Below are 22,546 nucleotides of genomic sequence, written 5' to 3' on the forward strand. Positions count from 1 at the left end.
CGTGCTCCGCCCGCCGTATCTAGTAACTAACCACCTCGCTTGTCTGTGTTTACTTTTAATCTCTCATTATTCAAATTCGAATTGAAGCTTCGATGCGTTTTGCTCCGCTCTCTGGGCCCTGTTTGTTTTCGCGTCTTGTTAAAATTCACGAATACCCACACCCTGCTATGGCACAATTGTTTTCATGTGTCCGGGGGCGCCAAGCTTTAATTTTATATTTTGCAATTTCGGGGTCGCGCCGAAAATTGCTAATCACGAAAATAATTTGTAAAACCTCATCAACTCTTGTTTGGTTTGGCGCGGATAAAAATAACACAACAAGCGGAATATTAATTAAAATTATAATTGTAATTTCGGGCCGGCGCGGCGGGCGTGAGCGGCGAAATGAAAAAGTGCGCCCTCGTGATTTTTTCCCCGGGTCAGCATATACAGCCGCATGAAAAGGGAAGGTCGAAGAATAGAGGAATGAAAAATGAAAAATTAACGAGAATGGCGCAAAGACAATAATAGTGTTTGGAATTAAAATTCGAGTAAACATCACGAAATGTTGTGAAATACGCCACCGACAGATGATCTCATCACGCATGACTAAATCGAAATTAATTCTACTAAAATAATAATATTTTAATAAATGTGGATACATTGTAATTAGACAGTTCTGGGTAATGTAACGTTTCGTAAGCTACACAGCACTTGCGCAATACTTTTAAATGTGAATCTGGAACGTATACAGAGCAATTACGCGCAGTAAATTTAAAAAAAAAACGCATGTATGCACAAATGATTCGTTGATTGCATGCAATACACAGCACTGACAGAAGGACGAGAAAAGCCGTAATTAACGACTGAAGAAAACTGACAAAAGACGTCTGATTGTATCTGATGTCTCTTTGAGTGTGCGTAAGCAAAACACGAACGCGTGTGTTTTGTCTTTGTTTCGTGTATGTCGAGTCAATAATTTTAATGATGTGATTTTTTTCTCTCTTGTTGCAGCGGAGCGAAAACGTTGACCTCTCGCTGAGCATTCCGAATTCGAATTTCCCGCACAACGGATACAACATGGGCGATCAGGTAAATGATCATCATCTAGTAATAATTAAATAAACGGAAGGAGTGCAAGTGCACACATCGCGCGTCCTTGGACCTTTGCCCCATGAAATGAGAAACCATAAATTTTAATTAAACCAAATCCCTTCCAACAATGACTCTAATTGAGCCGCGCGGGCAGCAAATATCATGATTTACGATCCGCGCGCACGTGATTTAATATTTATTTTTATTATTCTATAATACCCTCTCGACGCGGACTTTTACGAATGCACAAAAGAAGAGACAAACGGGCATTATATCGTCTCGTGTGTCTGAACATGATTGGATGAAATGCGCGTTCTACAACGAACAAGACTCCATAATGAACGTTACTTATTATTGTTGTGTTCGTTCGTTTGCTTATCGCACGAAATGATCGACATCATTCAAAGCTTTATTTCTCGATCGGGGAACGTGCGACGTGCGACCATTATTCAATTAATTAAATCGAAACTACATGCATTTAAAATAGCCCCGACATTAAAATAATTACCAGCCTGAGATGTAGAAAAAACGAAATTAAATGATTTTGTTTTACGTTTCACACACAATTGAAGGAAAAGCAATCTTTTAAGATCTAAACGTGTACTATAGAAGTTGATTGGTTGTTGGTACAGCCAACTTAATTACACTTTTCGTTTTTTAATTGCTCGAGATTCCTCGTCACCGTTTAATTCCAACTAATTGACAACGTGTTTCACTTTACTTAACTTGTTTGCCTTATATTTTGATTGGTCATCATGTCATTAATTTTTTTTTCTCCTCTCTTCTAATCGGAAATGTATTACGGACATAAATAACTGTGTTGAAACATTTTAAATTCATTCGCGTTCATTTTGATAAGAATTATCATAATGGAAAGCCATTAAAAGTTGATATTTTTTCCTCTCTGCGTTGGTAAAAGTCGCTCGATTTGTAACGAGTTTCGACATAACTGGAACACTCTAAAGTTTAAAAGGAAATGTCCAAATAAATTCATAAATGGAATTAATGTTTACTGGTTACCGTTTCTATTTTTATTCCGCTTTCGACGGATTCGTAAGGTGTAATTAAGTTTTTCTAGTGTAATAGTTAAAAGTACACTCATTGCTGTTGTATAAATGTTAATACACACGGGCCGTGTGTAATTTATCCTTGATTAGACTGAAAATTATTACCTTCGGGGCGGAGGAGAATTATAAACTAATTGTTATTATGCGTTGACCTTGCCAGCTGTGAGTGAAGCACACACGGGTGTTGTACACATAGACAGAGAAACTCTCTTGGAGCTTGTGAAGCAGCAGACTGTCTGGCTCGACCTTCAGCATGGCCGTTGACCTCTTTGCATCCTGCCATCCGCGCGCCATCCATCCAACATCCAACTCCATATATCAATCATCTCTCTTGCAGGCTGCTCGAAAGGCAGCCGAACAAAAAGCCGTGAGTGGAAAGACACATGTCATTTTTTAATTGGAAACGCGTCGAGTGAGGAGTAGCTGGAAGAGTTGGCAGGACCACACGAAATTAAATGTCCTTTAATCATGTTGTTTTTTTTTTCTTTTCGTGTGTATGTGTCGATCAAAGATCTCCGCAGCCCAAATCTGCTCGCCGGTGTTTTTCCGGCGCGTGTTTACTTGTTGTTTTCGCGATTTTATTGACGGAACTGCCGCCAGGGGATGAACGCGTGCGTCCTGTTCGCTGTGGCGGCTGCCGCCGAATGACAGCCAGCGACATCGTTTAGCGGCGGCGGTGACCCGCGCAACTAACTTTAATAGAGTTGGCTCCGCTCGCGCCCGCCTCCCTTCCCCCCTCCTCTCTCTCTCTTTCCACTCTGCGTCTCCGTTGTGGATGTAATTTATTTGGCAGGCAAGAAATATGGCCCATAACTTTGTATGAAAATAAAGAAGAATTATATGAACATTATAAATCAGCTTTTACTCATTTTTATTATTCCGGGGCGGCGCGCACCCTCCGCGCGATTCCAATTTATTATTTCCACTCGTTGGACTAATTAAAAAAGTTTGTGTTTTAAATCCTGCGTGTTTTTTTTTATTCTGCTCCATAGACGTTTCACACGCCTAGTTTTGGCGATGAAGAGTTTGATATACCAGCGATCAACCCTCAGCAGCAACAGCAACAACACGGCATGTATCAACCGCCGATGAGTATGTCACTCAGCCATCAACAGCAGGATGCGTTGGGTATGCATGATCCCACCGGGGGATACCAGCAGCCGTTGTACCTTTCGGGGCCTGATCATGGCATGGTCAATGCGTCGTACCACAGTCCCCAGGCTAACTACAGTCACAGCCTCAGTCCCAGCCAGCAACAACAGCAGCAGCAGCAGCAGCAGCAACAACAGCAACAGCAACAACATCAACAACAGCATAATACTCAGCTGTTGATGATCCAACAACAGCAGCAGGCGGCGGCAGCGCACCAGCAGCAACAACACCATCAACAGATGATGATGGGACATCCACAACAACCACCCGGTGGACATGCGTATGGTACATCACCGCAGCATCCGCAGGGACGCGGCACCACCAGCCCGCCGGCCGGCCCCGGTCAGGAGCCCACCACCAGCGAGGATAGCGATGACAGCACGCCGCATCCGGCAATGGTGAGTGCGAAAGCCAATTACTAAAACGCGAATTTACATTTGAATTTTAATCGGCAATTAAATTAAAATGAATATTTGATGATGCCGCGTTGGCTGGAATCGATTTAACTGCATTTTCACATTGCGCTTATTGCTATCTGCAATTCAGCGCGCGGCTTTACGGCTTCGGAGTCATTTAGAGCACAATTTTCGGTATAAAATCGGCGCATTTTGCGCGCACATGTTTCGGCTCACCCGAACGCGATATGACATTTCCGATGCGAATTTATCCACCAAATCGAAACATTTGATTACACCGTTTTGTTTATTATCAATTTGCGATTTACATTCCGATGTACCATCAACGAAATTGTTTAAATTCGCAATTAATTTCCCCACAGTTGACCGGCGGCATGAAGCGACCGTCGCCCGAACCCGCCGAATCGATAGCCAAAGTCCAGAAGAAACCCAAAGTGCAAAAGAAGAAGAAGAAGCGGGATCCGAACGAGCCACAAAAGTAAGTTGCACACAACACTACTAAATCATCGTGTTATTCGACTGTTTTCACAGAAAAATGTATGTCGATTAAATTTGCGACAATGTTTTTCATACAATAACTATAACTTTTAGTGCAGGCCGCGCGGGCCGTAATTTTTATCGAGTCGCGCTACAAATTTAATCTAAAAACGCCATAAAAAGCGCCAGCGTCGTAAAAGTTCATCTCTTTTGCCTCGCGTCCTGTACGACACGTAGTATCGACTCTCTGCGATGTGGGATTGCTACAAGCATGCGCGTGTTATATTTTAATTTGCGTTCTTCGTAAATTATTTACTGATAGTGTTATGATCTGCTTAACAAATTAGATTTTTGAGTTCATGTGTAGGGTGTGTGGGAGCCGCGCGGTATTTTTATCTCTATTTATGGGGGGTCGTAAAATGCGCGGGCACGCTCGCGAAATAAAATGTTGATTTAAAATACCTTCAAAGTTTCTTTACTTGCTTTCGGGGCTACGTTTACTATCGGCGACCCGCCTCGCGAGATGAATACGCAAAATGAACACAAATGTAAACGAGAATCCGCGAAATAGGGCAAAATAAATAAAAACCACCCCAAAATGTGACCTGTGAGTTGAACGCAGAGAGGGAAGAAATTTGAGATGAAAAAGTTGGAAGCACCTAATTCATTTTGTACATTTATCTTTTTTATTTTTATTTTTATTACGTTTTGCTGTATTATACAATTTCGAGATGAAATTGAATTTATTCTTTCTCGTTTTGTAATTCGATGTAAATATGAATTTTAATGGAGGATAAGTTTTATAACTTTTATTGATTGCTCGCGATAGGTTTGCGTGGAAAATATGTATATTCACAGATGAAAGAAGTTTGTGCTTGTGCCATCGCTCGCGTACTTTCATACTTCTCTCTTAACTCACTTTGAAATGCTGATGTTGATGCTGATGCAATGCAACATCCTCCCGCCGTGCTCCTAATGGAAGCTGTATTATTGATTAGGCGCTTTAATGCACTTCAGAAACCTTTTATACAAATATCCTTTTTATTCTTCGCGTCGTCTTCTCTTCCGTTTCGCAATTCGCGTGCGTTTTTTCTTTTCTTCTCTTCTTCTCCTTGTTTTTAAACTAAACTAGAAATCTTTTGTTTACTCTGCAAAGGGAAGCAAAGGAATGCGCATAAATCCTTATTAAATTTAAAAGATCCTGGATACTCAGATATTTTTGGCGTATGCGCATTCAATTTCATACGCAACTTTTCTATTTCTTGTTATGTTGTGTTGTGTTTTTTTTTCTTCTTATTTTTTCTTCGTTCTTTATTTTCATCCTTTCATCCACGTAAATGGCCGATCTTTTTTATACTTTTAGATTCGCTTTATATTTATTTCGCGATACCAATTCCACTTTGCCACTTTTATCTCATACTTCGTTCTTTACTTTGGCTTATTACATTTTATGCGCGCGTCAAGACGAAGAGCGCGCGCGCCCCTCTCGCACAGTGCGTTGTGTTGGCAAATGAAGATGAACAGACGCGGGCGGGTGGGGGCGACAGAGAAAGACATAGAAAATGGTTTTATGCAGCCGGCGTACATGTTGTAATATAAAGTGATATAAAGTAATGTAATATGAAATCTCATTTCGTATGCCACGATTCATTTGTGCGCCCGGCGCGCGTTTAATAGTTAATTTCGAACGGATCGATTTGTACAAGCCCCAGCAAGCTCTCGGATGATGGATTGAGGGTTGTTTTAGATCTATAAAGAATTAAACGTTTCGAATATGTTGTTGCTTGTTGTTGTATTGCGCGGGCTGAGCGTTTCGGGTGTTCGGATTCGATTTGGTCGCTTGTGAAGTAAATTAATTACTCCCCCAAGTTCACTTTTCGAACGGCAATCGGTCTTAATATGCATTCATTCGTTGAATAGCTCGTTACCAAGGCTCCGCGTTCTCTAGCCCCTTATTTACTCGGCGAGCGCGCAGAGACGCCAGATAACTCATTGAAACATGGAACGTATAGAAAATATAGATTGCTTCCATTGCTCCGCGCATAAGCTGAAAACGGAAAGTTCCGTCCTTAGACGAGTCCTATTGAGGGGCGGCGACTCTCTTATTCGCATATATTGCACATTACATAATGGTATTGATTTTTCGCGAAAACTATTAAATGGTATTAAAATGTGCTCATATTCTTAGTTCTTAGCGCGGCGCTGTGTGTTTCTCCCCCAAATGAGGGGCGGCGGGCGCAAAGCAGGCGTTTATATAGCCCATAAACTTAACGTTTCGCCATTCCGCCATGCGGCTCTCGCGAGCAGTAAGTTGTAAGCAGCAGATTTATTGTTGCAATTTTCTTTTACATACTAGGTACGATTGTACCGAGCGCCGTGTATTTATAACAGCCTCGATGGTTGTATGCGTGTGTGTACGTGTGCCATTTCCTTACGCTTTGAAATATTGATGGCCTTAATTTTCCTGCATGCTTTATCTTTCGGTATAAAATGGAAATCCGACGTTTTGCATTGTATATCTTGCGTAACTCGCTGTGCAATGAGCGAAAATATCAGCCGATGCTTGAGCGAATGTTTCTCTCTTACATGTTTATTGTGGTTTCTTATGTAGTTCTGGCTAGGTTTTTCAAAACACTTAGATCGTTAACAATGTCATTATTTACATAACTTGCTGTTTTATTGCGTACAATTAACGTGCTCGATTTTATAGCGCACTCGTAAATTTTTATTGTTGAACTTGGGTTCACACGCTCACCGAAAACGGTACTTCATCGAGGCGAGGCGTGTTGTATAATTTTCATTTCAAAGCAAATTTATTTCTTGCATTGTGTTCCACGGCGCGCATTATTCGTGTGAAAATGTGTTGTAGATTTTATCCGGCCGTTTGTTGGGCAAAACGCGATCAAATGAACTTGATGGTTGTGTTTCTCTCCGCAGTTTCGAATAACTTACGTCTTCCGTTACGAGAGGTCGCGTCGGTCGGGAAGTTTTCGTGCTTACCGCACTAGTTTGAAACATTTCGCGGATCTCTGCTGCGCGCTCGAGGTTTTCACTTTGTAGGTTAGAAGCAGTTGTGATTGTTTATTTTTTGTTCTAAGTTATTTTTTTGAAACATGTGCGAAGAACTCCTTGGCGTGCCAAGCCAGTATGTTGAATCAATAAGTGTGTTTCGTCAGAAGCCATTACTAATCAATTTCTTTTTGTTTGCAGGCCGGTGTCCGCGTACGCGCTGTTTTTCCGTGATACTCAAGCCGCCATAAAAGGACAGAATCCGAATGCTAGTTTCGGCGAGGTGTCCAAGATTGTCGCATCCATGTGGGATGCGCTCGACTCCGAGCATAAGAACGTATACAAGAAGAAGACAGAGGCGGCAAAGAAGGAGTATCTGAAGGCACTGGCAGCATACAGAGCCAGTCTGGTGTCAAAGGGAGCTGGTGAGGGTGCCGAAGGTGGCATGTACACCGGCTACACCAACTACGGCAACCAGCCGGCGCCACAGTATGGAGGATATTCACCACAGAACGCGCTACCGTCACCACCGACGCCTCCAAGCCAACCGTCGCCAATGTCAAAGAAGCCGCCACCGATGATGCCCAGCCAGCCGCACGCGCCTATGTTGCAGCCGATGCCCGGACACATGAGCATGCCGCCGCACATGCAACCGCCGCCACATAGTAATAATTACATGCAACAGGTGAGTGCAGTTTTGTTGCCGGAACGAGATGCAATTACCAGATCACCGATGATGGGATCTGATGATGCTGCCGCGTTGCTGGCAATTGCATCTCGTGCGACCCAGCTGCGTTTCGGGGTTTGAGCGCGTTGCATATTGACCTAAACTAGCAGTATTTCGTGTTAGGCTCCCCAGCAACAAGCAGTCCAGCACCAGCTTATGCAGCCACGACGTGTCAGTCCCCAGCCAATGGCTTCAAGCAGCCCGCCGGTCTCGGCACCTGCACCTACAGTGCCCACATCCGTGCCACAGCAGTCGCAGATGCGACCTGCTAACTCGTGCATTCGCCATGGCTGCCCCAACCTTGCTATTTCCAATCAGGAATGGGAGGATGAATACTGCAGTAATGAATGCGTAGTTAGCCATTGCAGGTAAAGTCCCACCGCCGCCAAACATCACCGCACACGTGGTCCTAACTCGTTTGTTTTTGCTTTCAGGGACGTATTCTCTACGTGGGTGGCATCCAATCCAAACCAATCGCAAAACTTTTCGACGGTGAAATAGCTATCGATCGGATCGCGGACCGTCGCGGCGCCATGGCTGGAGGGAGGGAGGACTTTTGTATATTCTCTATCACAGAAGAATGAACTGTAGCAATATTGATAATAGTTTTAATACACACCTAGGGTAACACACAATGGACGCGATAATCGGATGCGATAGACGGCACACAATGTTTATATGTCGGCGAAGGAGGCGGTATGAGGGCGAGAGAGAGTGTCTGACGATGATATTGTACATACTTTAGCCGGGGTGGGCGAGGCGGAAGCGCGCCGCATTGTGTGCGCGGCGCGCTTTCACAACTAGACATACAAACTGACACAACTGTACCCAACCTTTGATTAGGCGTATAACGATGTATTATATACAGACATACTTTGTTAAGCATGCTATTGTACAAGCGTGCGTCCTCGAAATGTAAGTGACGATGAAGGTAATCTAAGTTAGGTAGAATATATCCAAAATTAAACTGAGCATAGGATTACGGATACCTAGAGTTATACACAACCAGCGCGTTGTGGACGATGCATCAAAATATTTGTAAATGATAAAATGTTGTTAATCAGAATGGGCAAGTCCTGTAAAATATAAGTAACTAGTACGGCATCGCGGACAACAGGGAGGGGACTCGCTTGAGGAATGATTTGCAGTACAATTTTTGATCTTATTTAAAAGTCTCGTTTCTAGTTTCGTTCGTGACGGTCGCGTCGTGTTCTCTGTGATGTCGTAGGTCGGATAGTGATTAGGGTGTACAATTATTTTTATATCATTGACCAATGACGTTACGCTTGTTTGTCGATGTATATAAAGACCTCTTTGCAGTTGTTAATTTTATTGTTATCGATGTCGAGCATTCGGCTCGCGTGCTAGCGCGCGCGCGCGCGCATCCCCTAGTATTAAAAATACCCAGCGGTGAAGGATGTATATTTGTGAATATGTTGATTTGTTGGTAGCCAAATTGTTTAAAACAGTGCATATTCGTTGTTTGCATGCAATCGGCGAGCAGCGGGCCGGACGCTAGACGCATTGATTTTCTTTCTACTGTCTTGAACAGTTTGGTAAATGTGAGATAATAAATACAATGTACATTTCATGAAGAAATACAAAATCTTGAGCGCTGGTCTACTGAGCGCCAGCGCATACACTAGATAAGATATATTAATTATCATAACTATAAAATATCATAATTTGTTTTTATTTGTAATTTTATTTCGTGTCCAATTGGATTTGCGGCCGCAGGCCGCTCGATTCCGTCGTCGATCGTTGATTATCTCGATGGAATGACGATCATTATCTTCGATGAGCTTTAAAATTGTTGAGTACAATTTTCGTTTCATTACATTGTAAATATCATATATTTTATCTTGACATGATGCACACTACCTATACTATGTAACCAATTAATATTTAAAAATAAATAAAAATAGATTCTAATTGAAAGAAACCAAATTGTTTCATTATTTCTAACCTTTGCAGCTGCCGTACCAAAGACATGATTGTCTTTATTTTTGTTGGTGGTAAATTATTTTGTGTCGAAAAACTTGCTTCTCTGTGGAAGCTTGGGAAAACGTATTTTCAGCACACATTATGCGATTAATAAAAATTGTACAACACTACTTTAATAGTAATGTAAAATCGCGCAATTTTTCTTTAATTATAATAATCTTAATTCTGGGACTCCAACCTGTGTCATTCAGAGATGGCACTAGCATGAACTAAACATCATAAAATAGAATTGTATTCTTTATTTCTATATTTATCGGCAAACGTTGCATTCGGCCCGAGTTGTGTTTGTTTTGAACACAATTCACTTTCTTATCGCTTGCGTCGCGTTGAATGCAACGCATGAGATTCCCAAGTGTCGGCGCTGAAATCCCCTCACGCCGCATGCAGCATATTCTAGTTTAGCTTAGATCGCGGGTATCGTGTCTATTGCAATTCGTGCGCAAGGTCGCGTGGCATCGACGCGCCGGCTTTGCGCATATCTTGCTTTCTTATCATAAACTGTCGCGTCGTTGCTTGCTCGGTTACGGCATGAACTATCCGCGGGTTGTGACCAGTTTTGTGCCGGTCTCTGGATGGTTCTGACGTATTTCTCGCGTCGCGTATCGTTTGTTCGGACCTCTGTTTTCTAAATTTACATTATATTCAATTAGCAAACCACCAATATTTGCGTGTTTTTGTCCATAATTACCGGTTAAGTGTATATTGCAACTCACAAGGTGTCGAGTTGCTAAGTGAATCGGATATTTGCAGTGCCTTGCAATCCGGTGAGCCTCTGCATTGGTAAGTTTACAATTAAATTATAGTTTCCTCTCAATATATGCGTCGAATATTAGTTTGCATGTATGTAGTTTTGTTATCGCGTTTTGTCGCGTATTGCAAAAACATAAGATAGTCGCGTGCCTTGCTGATACAGCACAGAATGAACTGTTCGTCTTTCCTTTGCTAACAAAAGCGCAAGAGTTATATTCTTTTCGAATTTCAATTTTCAAAAATATAAATATAATCAATAATCATATTTCTTTGTTAATATTGTTGAATTTTATATAATGAGGATTTGAAAACCATGTCACATGTAAACGTTTAAGTCATTTGATTTCACTTAACTTTTAGCATTCTAGATTTAAAGCGAATGATTTATGTGAAACTATTTAATAAAATTAATAAATGAGATAAATTAAGATAACAAAACATATTGCAGAAGTAGTGAAAGAAGATAATTGCGACAAGTTTTGAGTTATTTATTTAATGTTTACGTTTTTATTGATTTTATGGAATTTGGTCAATGCATAGATTCACTTTGAATTTGCTGTATGCATTGACTAGTCAATGTATACATAATTTCAAGACTTGTTTTCGTTTTTGTAGTGCGTGTTATCAGTGTTTGGGTTTGTGTGTGTTGCGGCGCGCAATGTTACCTGAGGCAATGTTACTCTGCACGCTGCTGACATCAACGGCGACATTTGGCAAATAGTTTTATTCTAGCCGTCGGACGGTGTGCTCGGCTTTACTTGTGTTCTTAATTAATTCATTAAATTTTTAGAGTGAATTGACCATTGAATCAATTCGAAGATGAATTTGTTTATTATAAAATGTGAATTTAATGTTTTGTGTACTGTTTCCGTCGGTGCATGTGCTAACTCCAATATGGAATATACATAAATATATTCAACTAGATATTCAGTTACACATAGTACGGTGCAAGTGGCTTGCCAAGTAAGTTTTCATATTGTCGAGAACATGTGGGTTGTCATGTATTGTCTTTCTGCGACGAATTAAACATTATGAACTGTCATTTACTGCGATATTGTAAAATAAAAGCTAAGTAAAGTAAACACTTACTGTACGCTATACCCACAATATCGTTATGAAAACGATATCGTTATGAAAACGATATATTATTAAAACCATTGCAAGTCGGCCGACTGCACCATGCGAGTAGTCGGCCGACTAAACAATTAGTCAAACCTGATGTGGATAGCTATTTCGACCATTAGAGGTCTCGTTAGCACACCTACTGGTTTGACAAACACTGCACCGACTTGCCATGGCTTTATATCCAACTGTTCTTATAAAAAGACACGAGAAGGATTGACCGTACAAGGGCAGCGGTAGAGGTGACTCGTGTTCAGGGCACCGTATGAGGGTAGCGATAGAAGTGAGTCGTGTAGGGCACCGTATGAGGGTAGCTAGAAGTGACTCGTGTTCAGGGTACCGTACAAGGGCAGCGATAGAAGTGACTCGTGTTCAGGACACCGTATGAGGGTAGCGGTAGAAGTGACTCGTGTTTAGGGCACCGCACAAGAGCTGAGGTAGAAGTGACTCGTGTTCAGGGCACCGTACATTGATGATTGTATAACTGACTTCTATTTGCCCATTTTTCTTATGAATTAAAATTTCATCTTTTATATATGCATTTTATTTAACTCATCTTATAGAAAATTTTCCGCAGATTAAGACTTTGAAATCTGTTCCCTTCTATCTCTTTTAGTTTACGAGATATTCGCAATTAAAATAAATCGTCAAAAATTGAAAAATTGCAATTTTAAGGACTTTCAGTCGCGTTACCCCATTAAATTAAATTATTTTAAATTTCCGTCTGATAGAGAATTTTCCAATTTTTCATAATCTACAATTTTCTGCCTGCTATCTCTTTTAGTTTGGAAGATATTCGCTGTCGAAAATCGTCGATAAGAACAATCAATTTATAATAATATTATAATAATTATAACAATATTATAATTAGATTAATTTATTTTGAATAAGTATATCCTATTGACTTCTATATTTGAAGTTTGAGTTATGTGTAAAAATTGCTATTTGTTTAGATAGGGTGGTGCATGCGTACTCTCGTGTACGTGTGATACACGGACACGGCCACTTAGGTGCGCGACCACTCACTGATCATAGGCAATCGCTCACTGCCTCATATGTATGCTACACTTTTTGAAACGCTATTTTCTGGAGGTACAATAAAGTATCCTCAATTTGTCTGAATTTGTGTATCTAATGTTTTGTTTCTTCTTTATTTCAGTACAAGTATCTACTCACATTTGATTTGCGGTGTTCGATACACCGGTAAGTAACATTTTTACTGTTTTCCTGCAATTAGAAAATTGATATCTTAAACTTATTTTTGCGGAAATTTCTTCCAAGTACTTCGCAGAAAATTTAAAAATGGAAATTCAAACTTTTTATTGCGGATACCTTCATAAAATGTGGTTCTGAACATTTTATGATAGTAAAATTTTACTCAAGGACCCAAAGTGTAGCCCTGATTTGACCAAATGTGAATATACTTTTCAGCAGAAAACGTATAGATGAAAATTTATAGGTTTTTCTACTGAAGTGCAATAAAATTTTGTGGAAAATTGCAATAAATAGTTGGAATTGTTCATTGCTTAAACATAAACTGAAATAGAGTAGAAACAATACATGTTTGAATTAAATTTCACTTAAATATTAGATGTAACATAGGCCAATATTTGAGCATAAGAAGTCATTATTTCATGATTTTAAATTAAAAGTTTTATTAATTTTAATAATATAAATTCCGGTACTACTATCTGTATCAGTCATACTAGTAAGAAAACAAAAATGATAAAATAGAATTGCATTGTTTATTTCTTGATTTATCTTCACTTTCTTATTGCATTCGCCGCGTGGAATGCAAAGCATGAGATTCTCATAGTCTAGTTTAATTTAAATCGCAGGTATTGCGCCTATTGCAATTCGTGCACAAGGTCGCGTCCCGTCGACGCGCAGCCGACTTTGCGCATCTATTGCAATTCGTGCACAAGATCGCGGGCCGTCTATTGCTTTTACCTGCCGGGTTCATGCAGCAGGGGCAGTCTTATTGTGAATTGTCGCATTGTAACTTCTATTCAAAGATGGGACTAGCATGAACTAAAAATCATAAAATAGAATTGTATTCGTTCTGAATCATATCAGCGTTTGTGTATAAACCACTTTCTTATCGCATCCGCCGTACGAGATGCTACGCGTAAGATTCTCGTCGCGCTGTCGCATGCAGCACATTTTAGTTTAGTTCTTATTACAGGTACCGTGTCTATTGCAATTCGTGCACAAGTTCGCGTGCCGTTGACGCGCAGCCGGTTTTGCGCATCTATTGCAATTCGCGCACAAGGTCGCGTGGTATCGACGCGCTGGCTTTGCGCATCTATTGCTTTTGCCTGCCGGGTTTATGCAGCAGGCACAGAGTCTTATAGTGAACTGTCGCATCCGTGCGTGCGCAGTTTCGGCAAGCGCTATCGATGGATTGCAGTCAGTTGCGGGCTGGTCGCTGGAGTATCTACACGTATTTTCCGCGTCGCGTATCGTTTGATCGAACTTCTATTTTCTAAATTTGTATTTCGAGTATGTTCGGTCATCAATCGACTTAGTTGTAACATGCATCTCCAGTGTTATCTTAGTGATTAATTGTGCGTTTATGTTCATACAAGTTTTTTTTTGCTCGGTTTTGAAGTTCAATTTTCAAATTACAAGATTGCTGCGGTTTTATTGTCGGTTACTGTGTGACTTTGTCGGTCAATCGGATACATATTCCTGCCATGTTTTTTTCCGTCATTAGGAGGTCCTTTCGTGCTTGAGTAAGTACTCGTAACTTATATCTGACCATTTCGAATGTTTGTTTTTCTCCGATGTGTGAATATATTATTATTTTATTGTGTCATAGAGTATAAATTAAAGCAATATTTGCGATTTCATAGGCATTATTAAATTGCTTATGACTGACATTTTCATGCAATATCAAGTTTGTTGCATATATGTAGGTTAGATGGCACTACGATGCACGTTTTCGCGTTAAATATTGCTTGTCGGTGGTAGTGAGTGCACACCGTGTCCGTGTGCGATCACGCAATTTCGCACAAGAGATAAGTTTGTTTACTTGCAGATATTACATCTTGCAGTTCATATTGGCATCGTCTAAGCAAGTATTCTTCAATTCTCAAGTCATGAATATAACTAACAATTTTACATTAGGTGTAATAGTTTATTATAAAAATCTAAACTATCCTCATTATCTCTTTTAGCTTACGAGATATTCGCGATTGAATAAAATGGGCAAAAATGGAAAAATGTCACTTTTTAGCACTTTTAGTTGCATTTTTCGACCTTTTACTGTAGGTAATATAATTATTTTATATTTTTATCTGATAGAGAATTTTCCAGTCTTTCATAATCAGCAATTCTTTGGTTGCTATCGCGTTTAGTTTAAGAGATATTAATTATCAAAAATCGTCGATAAAAAGAATCAAGCACCCCCCTTGGCGATTTTTTCTTAAGACTTAAAATTTCATCTCTCAGATTTCCCTTTTAACTATCTGATAGAGATTGGTCCGTAGATTAAGACGCTGCGATCAGATCTTATTTATCTCTTTTAGTTTACGAGATATTCGCGATTGAATAAAATGGGCAAAAATTGCAAAATGTCACTTTTTAGCACTTTTAGTCGCGTTTTTCGACCTTTTACTATTAGAAATATAATTATTTTATATTTTTGTCTGATAGAGAATTTTCCAATCTTTCATAATCAACAATTCGTTGGTAGCTATCTCTTTTAGTTTAAGAGATATGAATTTTTGAAAATCGTCGAAAAAAGTATCAAGCACCCCCTTGGCAATTTTTCTTAAGACTTAAAATTTCATCTCTCAGATTTCCCTTTTAACTATCTGATAGAGATTGGTCCGTAGATTAAGACGCTGCGATCAGATCTTATTTATCTCTTTTAGTTTACGAGATATTCGCGATTGAATAAAATGGGCAAAAATTGCAAAATGTCACTTTTTAGCACTTTTAGTCGCGTTTTTCGACCTTTTACTATTAGAAATATAATTATTTTATATTTTTATCTGATAGAGAATTTTCCAATCTTTCATAATCAACAATTCGTTGGTAGCTATCTCTTTTAGTTTAAGAGATATGAATTTTTGAAAATCGTCGAAAAAAAGTATCAAGCACCCCCCCTTGGCAATTTTTTCTTAAGACTTAAAATTTCATCTCTCAGATTTCCCTTTTAACTATCCTATCTGATAGAGATTGGTCCGTAGATTAAGACGCTGCGATCAGATCTTATTTATCTCTTTTAGTTTACGAGATATTCGCGATTGAATAAAATGGGCAAAAATTGCAAAATGTCACTTTTTAGCACTTTTAGTCGCGTTTTTCGACCTTTTACTGTAGGAAATATAATTATTTTATATTTTTATCTGATAGAGAATTTTCCAATCTTTCATAATCAACAATTCGTTGGTAGCTATCTCTTTTAGTTTAAGAGATATGAATTTTTGAAAATCGTCGAAAAAAGTATCAAGCACCCCTTGGCAATTTTTCTTAAGACTTAAAATTTCATCTCTCAGATTTCCCTTTTAACTATCCTATCTGATAGAGATTGGTCCGTAGATTAAGACGCTGCGATCAGATCTTATTTATCTCTTTTAGTTTACGAGATATTCGCGATTGAATAAAATGGGCAAAAATTGCAAAATGTCACTTTTTAGCACTTTTAGTCGCGTTTTTCGACCTTTTACTGTAGAAATATAATTATTTTATATTTTTATCTGATAGAGAATTTTCCAATCTTTCATAATCAACAATTCGTTGGTAGCTATCTCTTTTAGTTTAAGAGATATGAATTTTTGAAAATCGTCGAAAAAAAGTATCAAGCACCCCCCCTTGGCAATTTTTTCTTAAGACTTAAAATTTCATCTCTCAGATTTCCCTTTTAACTATCCTATCTGATAGAGATTGGTCCGTAGATTAAGACGCTGCGATCAGATCTTATTTATCTCTTTTAGTTTACGAGATATTCGCGATTGAATAAAATGGGCAAAAATTGCAAAATGTCACTTTTTAGCACTTTTAGTCGCGTTTTTCGACCTTTTACTGTTAGAAATATAATTATTTTATATTTTTATCTGATAGAGAATTTTCCAATCTTTCATAATCAACAATTCGTTGGTAGCTATCTCTTTTAGTTTAAGAGATATGAATTTTTGAAAATCGTCGAAAAAAGTATCAAGCACCCCCTTGGCAATTTTTCTTAAGACTTAAAATTTCATCTCTCAGATTTCCTTTTAACTATCCTATCTGATAGAGATAGGTCCGTAGATTAAGACGCTGCGATCAGATCTTATTTATCTCTTTTAGTTTACGAGATATTCGCGATTGAATAAAATGGGCAAAAATTGCAAAATGTCACTTTTTAGCACTTTTAGTCGCGTTTTTCGACCTTTTACTATTAGAAATATAATTATTTTATATTTTTATCTGATAGAGAATTTTCCAATCTTTCATAATCAACAATTCGTTGGTAGCTATCTCTTTTAGTTTAAGAGATATGAATTTTTGAAAATCGTCGAAAAAAAGTATCAAGCACCCCCCCTTGGCGATTTTTTCTTAAGACTTAAAATTTCATCTCTCAGATTTCCTTTTAACTATCCTATCTGATAGAGATTGGTCCGTAGATTAAGACGCTGCGATCAGATCTTATTTATCTCTTTTAGTTTACGAGATATTCGCGATTGAATAAAATGGGCAAAAATTGCAAAATGTCACTTTTAGCACTTTTAGTCGCGTTTTTCGACCTTTACTATTAGAAATATAATTATTTTATATTTTTATCTGATAGAGAATTTTCCAATCTTTCATAATCAACAATTCGTTGGTAGCTATCTCTTTTAGTTTAAGAGATATGAATTTTTGAAAATCGTCGAAAAAAAGTATCAAGCACCCCCCCTTGGCGATTTTTTCTTAAGACTTAAAATAGAGATTGATCCGTAGATTAAGACGCTGCGATCAGATCTTATTTATCTCTTTTAGTTTACGAGATATTCGCAATTGAAAGAAAATCGTCAAAAATTGAAAAATTCCCGAGTGTCGTTGTTGGAATCTTTGCACGCCGCATGCAGTATATTCTAGTTTAGTTTAGATCGCAAGTATCGTGTCTATTTCATTTCATGCACAAGGTCGCGTGGTATCGACGCACCGGCTTTGCGCATCTATTGCTTTTACCTTCGGGGTTTGCGCAGCAGGTACAGATTCTTATTGTAAACTGTTGCATCGTTGCTTGTGCAGTTTTGATAAGCGCTATCGATAGATTGCAACCAGTTTCGTGCCGGTCTCTAGCGTATCCAGACGTATTTCGCGCAACGCGTGTCGTTTTATCAGATTTCTATTTTATAAGTTGCATTATATTCGGTCATCAATCGACTTAGTTGTAATATGCATCTGCAGCGTTTTATTAATGATTAATTGTGCATTTGATATTTATACTTCATATTACAATGCGGTTTTATTGTCAGTTATTGTGTGGTCGGTCGCTAGATCAACTGGAAACATAATCGAGCTTGAGTAAGTAACTTTTATCTGACCATTGCGATACTCAGCACAGAAAGTTTGTTTTCCATTGTATGAAATGTTTTTATTTTAACTTATGTATTGAATTGTTGAGGCAGTTACATGATGAAACTCTATAATTATCGTAAAATAAATGGATTTATCTTTTATGTTTTCTTTTAATTGCAGTACTTGCCCTACCCTTGCAATCCGATGAGCGCTGCATTGATAAGTTTATAATTAAGTTATATTATTCAGTTAAATGGTTTAAGGCCTGCGTGTTGTACATTTCACTTATTGGTAATATAGAAAACGGATCATATTGCGGGAAACCTTTGTGAAATGTTCAAATTTTTCATCGGATTCTGATAGCGCAAGAGAGGTTTTGTTGATTTTTTTTATTGATTTAGTTGAGTCTCATTCGGTGTACTGTAGCAGGGTACTAGTACTCGTTGCGCTAGGAATTGTAGTTTTTTGATATAACACGCGAACGCGGTGTCACAATAAGTTTGGAATAATTTGTTCAGATGCAGAATTTAATTCTGTATCTCTCTGTTTTGAAATTTATAGCAAGAAAATTCCGTAACTCGAGTTATATTGAAAGTTGTGTGTATACGCACTAGTACTCGTTGCGCTAGGAATTGTAGTTTTATTGATATAACACGCGAACGCGGTGTGATAATAAGTTCGGAATAATTTTCCCACATGCAGAATTTAATTCTGTATCTCCCAGTATTGAAATTTATTGCAAGAAAATTCCGTAACGCGAGTTAAATTGAAAGTTGTGTGTATACGCAATAGTACTCGTTGCGCTAGGAATTGTAGTTTTATTGATATAACACGCAAACGCGGTGTCTCAATACGTTCGGCATAATTTTCCCACATGCACAATTTAATTCTGTATCTCTCTGTATTGAAATTTATTGCAAGAAAATTCCGTAACGCGAGTTGTAATGATAGTTGTGTGTCTACGCGCTTGTATTCGAACTCGTTGCGCTAGGAATTGTAGTTTTTTTATTAGAACTCGCAAACGCGGTCTTAAACTTAGTTCGGAATAATTTTCCCAAGTGCGGAATTTAATTCTTTATTTCCCTGTATCGAAATTTATTGCGAGAAAGTTCCGTAACGCGAGTTATAATGAAAGTTGTTTGTATACGCACTAGTACTCGTATCGCTTATGATTGTAGTTTTTTTTAATTTATAACACGCGAACTCGGTGTCACAAAAATTCGGAATAATTTTCCCAGATGCAGAATTTAATTCCGTATCTCCCTGTATTGAAATTTATTGCGAAAAAAATCCGATACGCAAGTTATATTGAAAGTTGTATGTTTGGCCGTAGAACTCGGTATTTAGTGGAGTTTCATTTGGAGTACTGTAGCAGTGTGGCGATAGAAGTGATTCGTGTTTAGGGCACCGTACGAATGTGGCGGTAGAAGTAACTCGTGTTTAGGGCACCGTACGAAGGTAGCGGTAGAAGTGAGTCGTGTTCATAAAATATAAATTATTTTTTGGACGTTTTAGCGCAGGAAATTTAATTATTTTATACTTTTATCTGATAGAGAATTTTCCAAAATTTCATAATATTTTATCCGTTGGTCGCTAACGTTTTTAGTTTAAATGATATTCCTTACCAAAAATACTCAAAAAACATGACGCAGCACTCCCCTTTGCCCATTTAAGTGAATACTTAAATTAGGCCCGATATTGTGAACACCAATTACTTAATTATCTAAGATACACAGTAAACTTTTACGAAGACAATAAATTATTTATTTGTAATGGTAAATTAAATTGCGGTTTTTTGTCAATCTTATTACATCCCAGAGTCAATATATTCTTTTCTTAAGCCGATAAATATTGAAAGTAACAGTAGATTCCGTGTATATGTGCTATTTCAATATTGTAAATTTTAGTTTAGTATTCTCAACTACGTGTTTATCAGTACGTTTGTGTATAAACAACTTTTTTTGTTCGAGTGACGCGTGTTATCGCTGCGTACCCGCCTTGTACCTGGCTACGCGCGGCGTACACGGCAGTCGTTTCACCGCGTGGTCCGCAAACGTTCCTCTCTGGTCGCCATGCGTTTTAAGATTTTAATTGGATTAATCGTCGTGTATTCTTTCGGCCATTGTCAAAATATTTGAAATGAGCATGTGTGCCTGTTTTGTTTAATGATTTATGGCGGTTAGAGTCTTCTTAGGTGAAATAAGTGTCCGTTAATCCCTGCGCGAGTTTTCAGTTGATAGAATATATTTCAGGATAGAAAATCTCCTCATCAATGCACAGGTAGGTGGATAATTTAAATTTATCGCGGAAAGTTAAGGGGGTTTAACTTAAATTAATTATTCCATCTGAGGGATATTAATTTTGTAGATTACAAACACGTGGTGGAATGTTTATCCAAATTCTTCTTAGTCGCGTTTCCAAAAATAACATGCTTGATTTAATTATTACAAGCACGGTTTTAAAAATTATCTGAGGATTATTAAAATGACAATATTCGTGTTGTCGACCGCGCTCACTTTGCCGTCGGCAGTCGGTTCGGTCATGTTTTCGATGATCATGAAACATTTTAATCGAATTGCATCATTAAATGAATAATTTATTGTTGAAATAAAATCTGAACGGTGAATAGTTTTTAGTTTTCGCAGCCTTAGTAAATCTTAATATTTACAAAGAAATAGTTATTTTTATCGTCTTTAACCACTGTGTTGTTACGCGCCGTCGCTTGCCGGGTATTGATTTAGATGTTTTCCGCCGGATATTCTATCAATTTATGATGATGCTTTACTCGTCGCTTACCTGATACAGTTGATGCTACCATCAATTAATAAATATATATTCATAATATATTAAAATGTAAGTGTTTTATTTTTGTAGCACCTTTTTGTTTTCCGATGATTTTCGGGTAAAATCTCTGATTTTATATTAAAATATTGTTGTTAATTTGCAAATTTCCCTCTTCGTATTGTGAATATTGACTCCCTTTGTAGTTTCTAAAATTTTCTTTTTGTAACACCATGTATATTAGTTCTCCTAACACTACGTAGAAAATCGCCTGTATTTGTTGTTTTTAGGGTTTTCCTGATTTTCCTTTGAATTTTCTTTTTGTGACACCCTGTATGTTAGTTTCCCGGAGCCTCGGGTGAAAAATGAATGATATTTGAAGTGTTGAGAGTTTTTTGTTACACTTAAAATTTTTCTTTTGTAACACCCTGTATATTCATTTCCATTTTCAATCGCCTAGAAAATTGACTATTTACTAATTTCATTATCCCAGTAGAACATTATGAAGTAATACTTGCTGGCATGTGTGCGGCTAAGAAGGTCGTAAGTCCTGTTTCAATATGGCGACATGTATTTTGTTGACTTATAAAATCTAAACTTGTATTCTATTGTTAATAAAGAAATAGTAAGATATATTTACTTCTTTGATTTGTGCGTACCCCTTCTATCATTACAGACACAGGTGTCTGAGAGAGTTCCCTCTCTCAGGGGATGATCCCCACTATAAAAATTGTTAAGGTATCCTGTATGATTCGTGTACTCCTTCTCTCATTTCAGGTACAGGTCAGAACTGGTAAGAATATTTTTAAGTGTCACCTCTCTTGCGGTGACTTAAAACTTAGAAATATTTTTCAAGACCTTATAAGGATTGTCCTTATAAGGAGTTCCTCTCTCTGGGGTGATCCCCACCATAAAAATTGTTGATATGCCTGATAATTTCGGGGATGAAGCGCAGAGACATCGTAGCTGTAGGATGGGCCGGGAGCAATGGACGCATCGAAGCAGTGGGCGATCTCCTAGAGCGCCTCCGGCGTAGACTGTCTTATAACGACACGTGCCAAAAAATTTAAAAATCTCATCCTCTCCTGTTCTCTTTCTTCTCTATCTCCTCCTCTTCTCTACTCTACTCTCTGTTCTCTTCCTTCTATTTTCTCCTATTCTCTACTACTCATTTTTCTATTTCTCTGTTCTCCCGTTCTCCTTTTACTTTCTTATTTCTCATGTTGCCTTCACTTATATTTCAATTTCTCTTATATTTCGTTGCAATTCATATATGCAACCCAAATTACACCAGATATTTTTATATTTGAGAAAAATGCCTCTTGTACCTGAGATTCGATCCGTGTCTGCTAGCATGCCAGCAGGTGCACGTCTCCACTCGACCACCGAGTGTTTTTATCATTATTATTTGATTCTTCTATATATGTTTCTGTTTTTATCATGTTTTTAAAAACAACAACACAATTCAAGCAACA

The 22,546-nt window shown here is 38.3% G+C and overlaps 1 protein-coding gene and 1 long non-coding RNA gene across 6 annotated transcripts in view; both read left to right on the top strand.

The window, feature by feature from the left end:
* LOC135803798 (TOX high mobility group box family member 4-like) overlaps positions 1 to 9,869 on the top strand; it is a 59,369-nt gene extending 49,500 nt beyond the window's left edge. For 3 of the 5 annotated variants that reach the window (XM_065317500.1, XM_065317501.1, XM_065317502.1), the window contains 6 exons: positions 994 to 1,071; positions 3,134 to 3,691; positions 4,072 to 4,187; positions 7,397 to 7,880; positions 8,046 to 8,290; positions 8,357 to 9,869. In XM_065317500.1, coding sequence (XP_065173572.1) covers positions 994 to 1,071; positions 3,134 to 3,691; positions 4,072 to 4,187; positions 7,397 to 7,880; positions 8,046 to 8,290; positions 8,357 to 8,423 — 1,548 coding nt within the window. In that variant the 3' untranslated portion in view covers positions 8,424 to 9,869. Of the gene's footprint in view, positions 1 to 993; positions 1,072 to 3,133; positions 3,692 to 4,071; positions 4,188 to 7,396; positions 7,881 to 8,029; positions 8,291 to 8,356 lie in introns of all 5 variants that reach the window. The other 2 variants (XR_010550871.1, XR_010550872.1) reach the window with 2 other exon arrangements.
* Positions 9,870 to 10,495: 626 nt separating this feature from the next.
* Positions 10,496 to 21,704, top strand: LOC135789493 (uncharacterized). Its single transcript, XR_010547584.1, has 3 exons — positions 10,496 to 10,706; positions 12,958 to 13,001; positions 18,471 to 21,704. It is a non-coding gene; the product is annotated as an uncharacterized lncRNA (long non-coding RNA).
* Positions 21,705 to 22,546: the final 842 nt, after the last annotated feature.

The sequence above is a fragment of the Atheta coriaria genome, unplaced genomic scaffold (assembly GCF_025399875.1).
Source record: "Atheta coriaria isolate IRGN ID8LTWV9N9 unplaced genomic scaffold, Caltech_Dcor_3.1 hic_scaffold_3_pilon, whole genome shotgun sequence".
NCBI classification, from domain to species: Eukaryota; Metazoa; Arthropoda; class Insecta; order Coleoptera; family Staphylinidae; genus Dalotia; species Dalotia coriaria.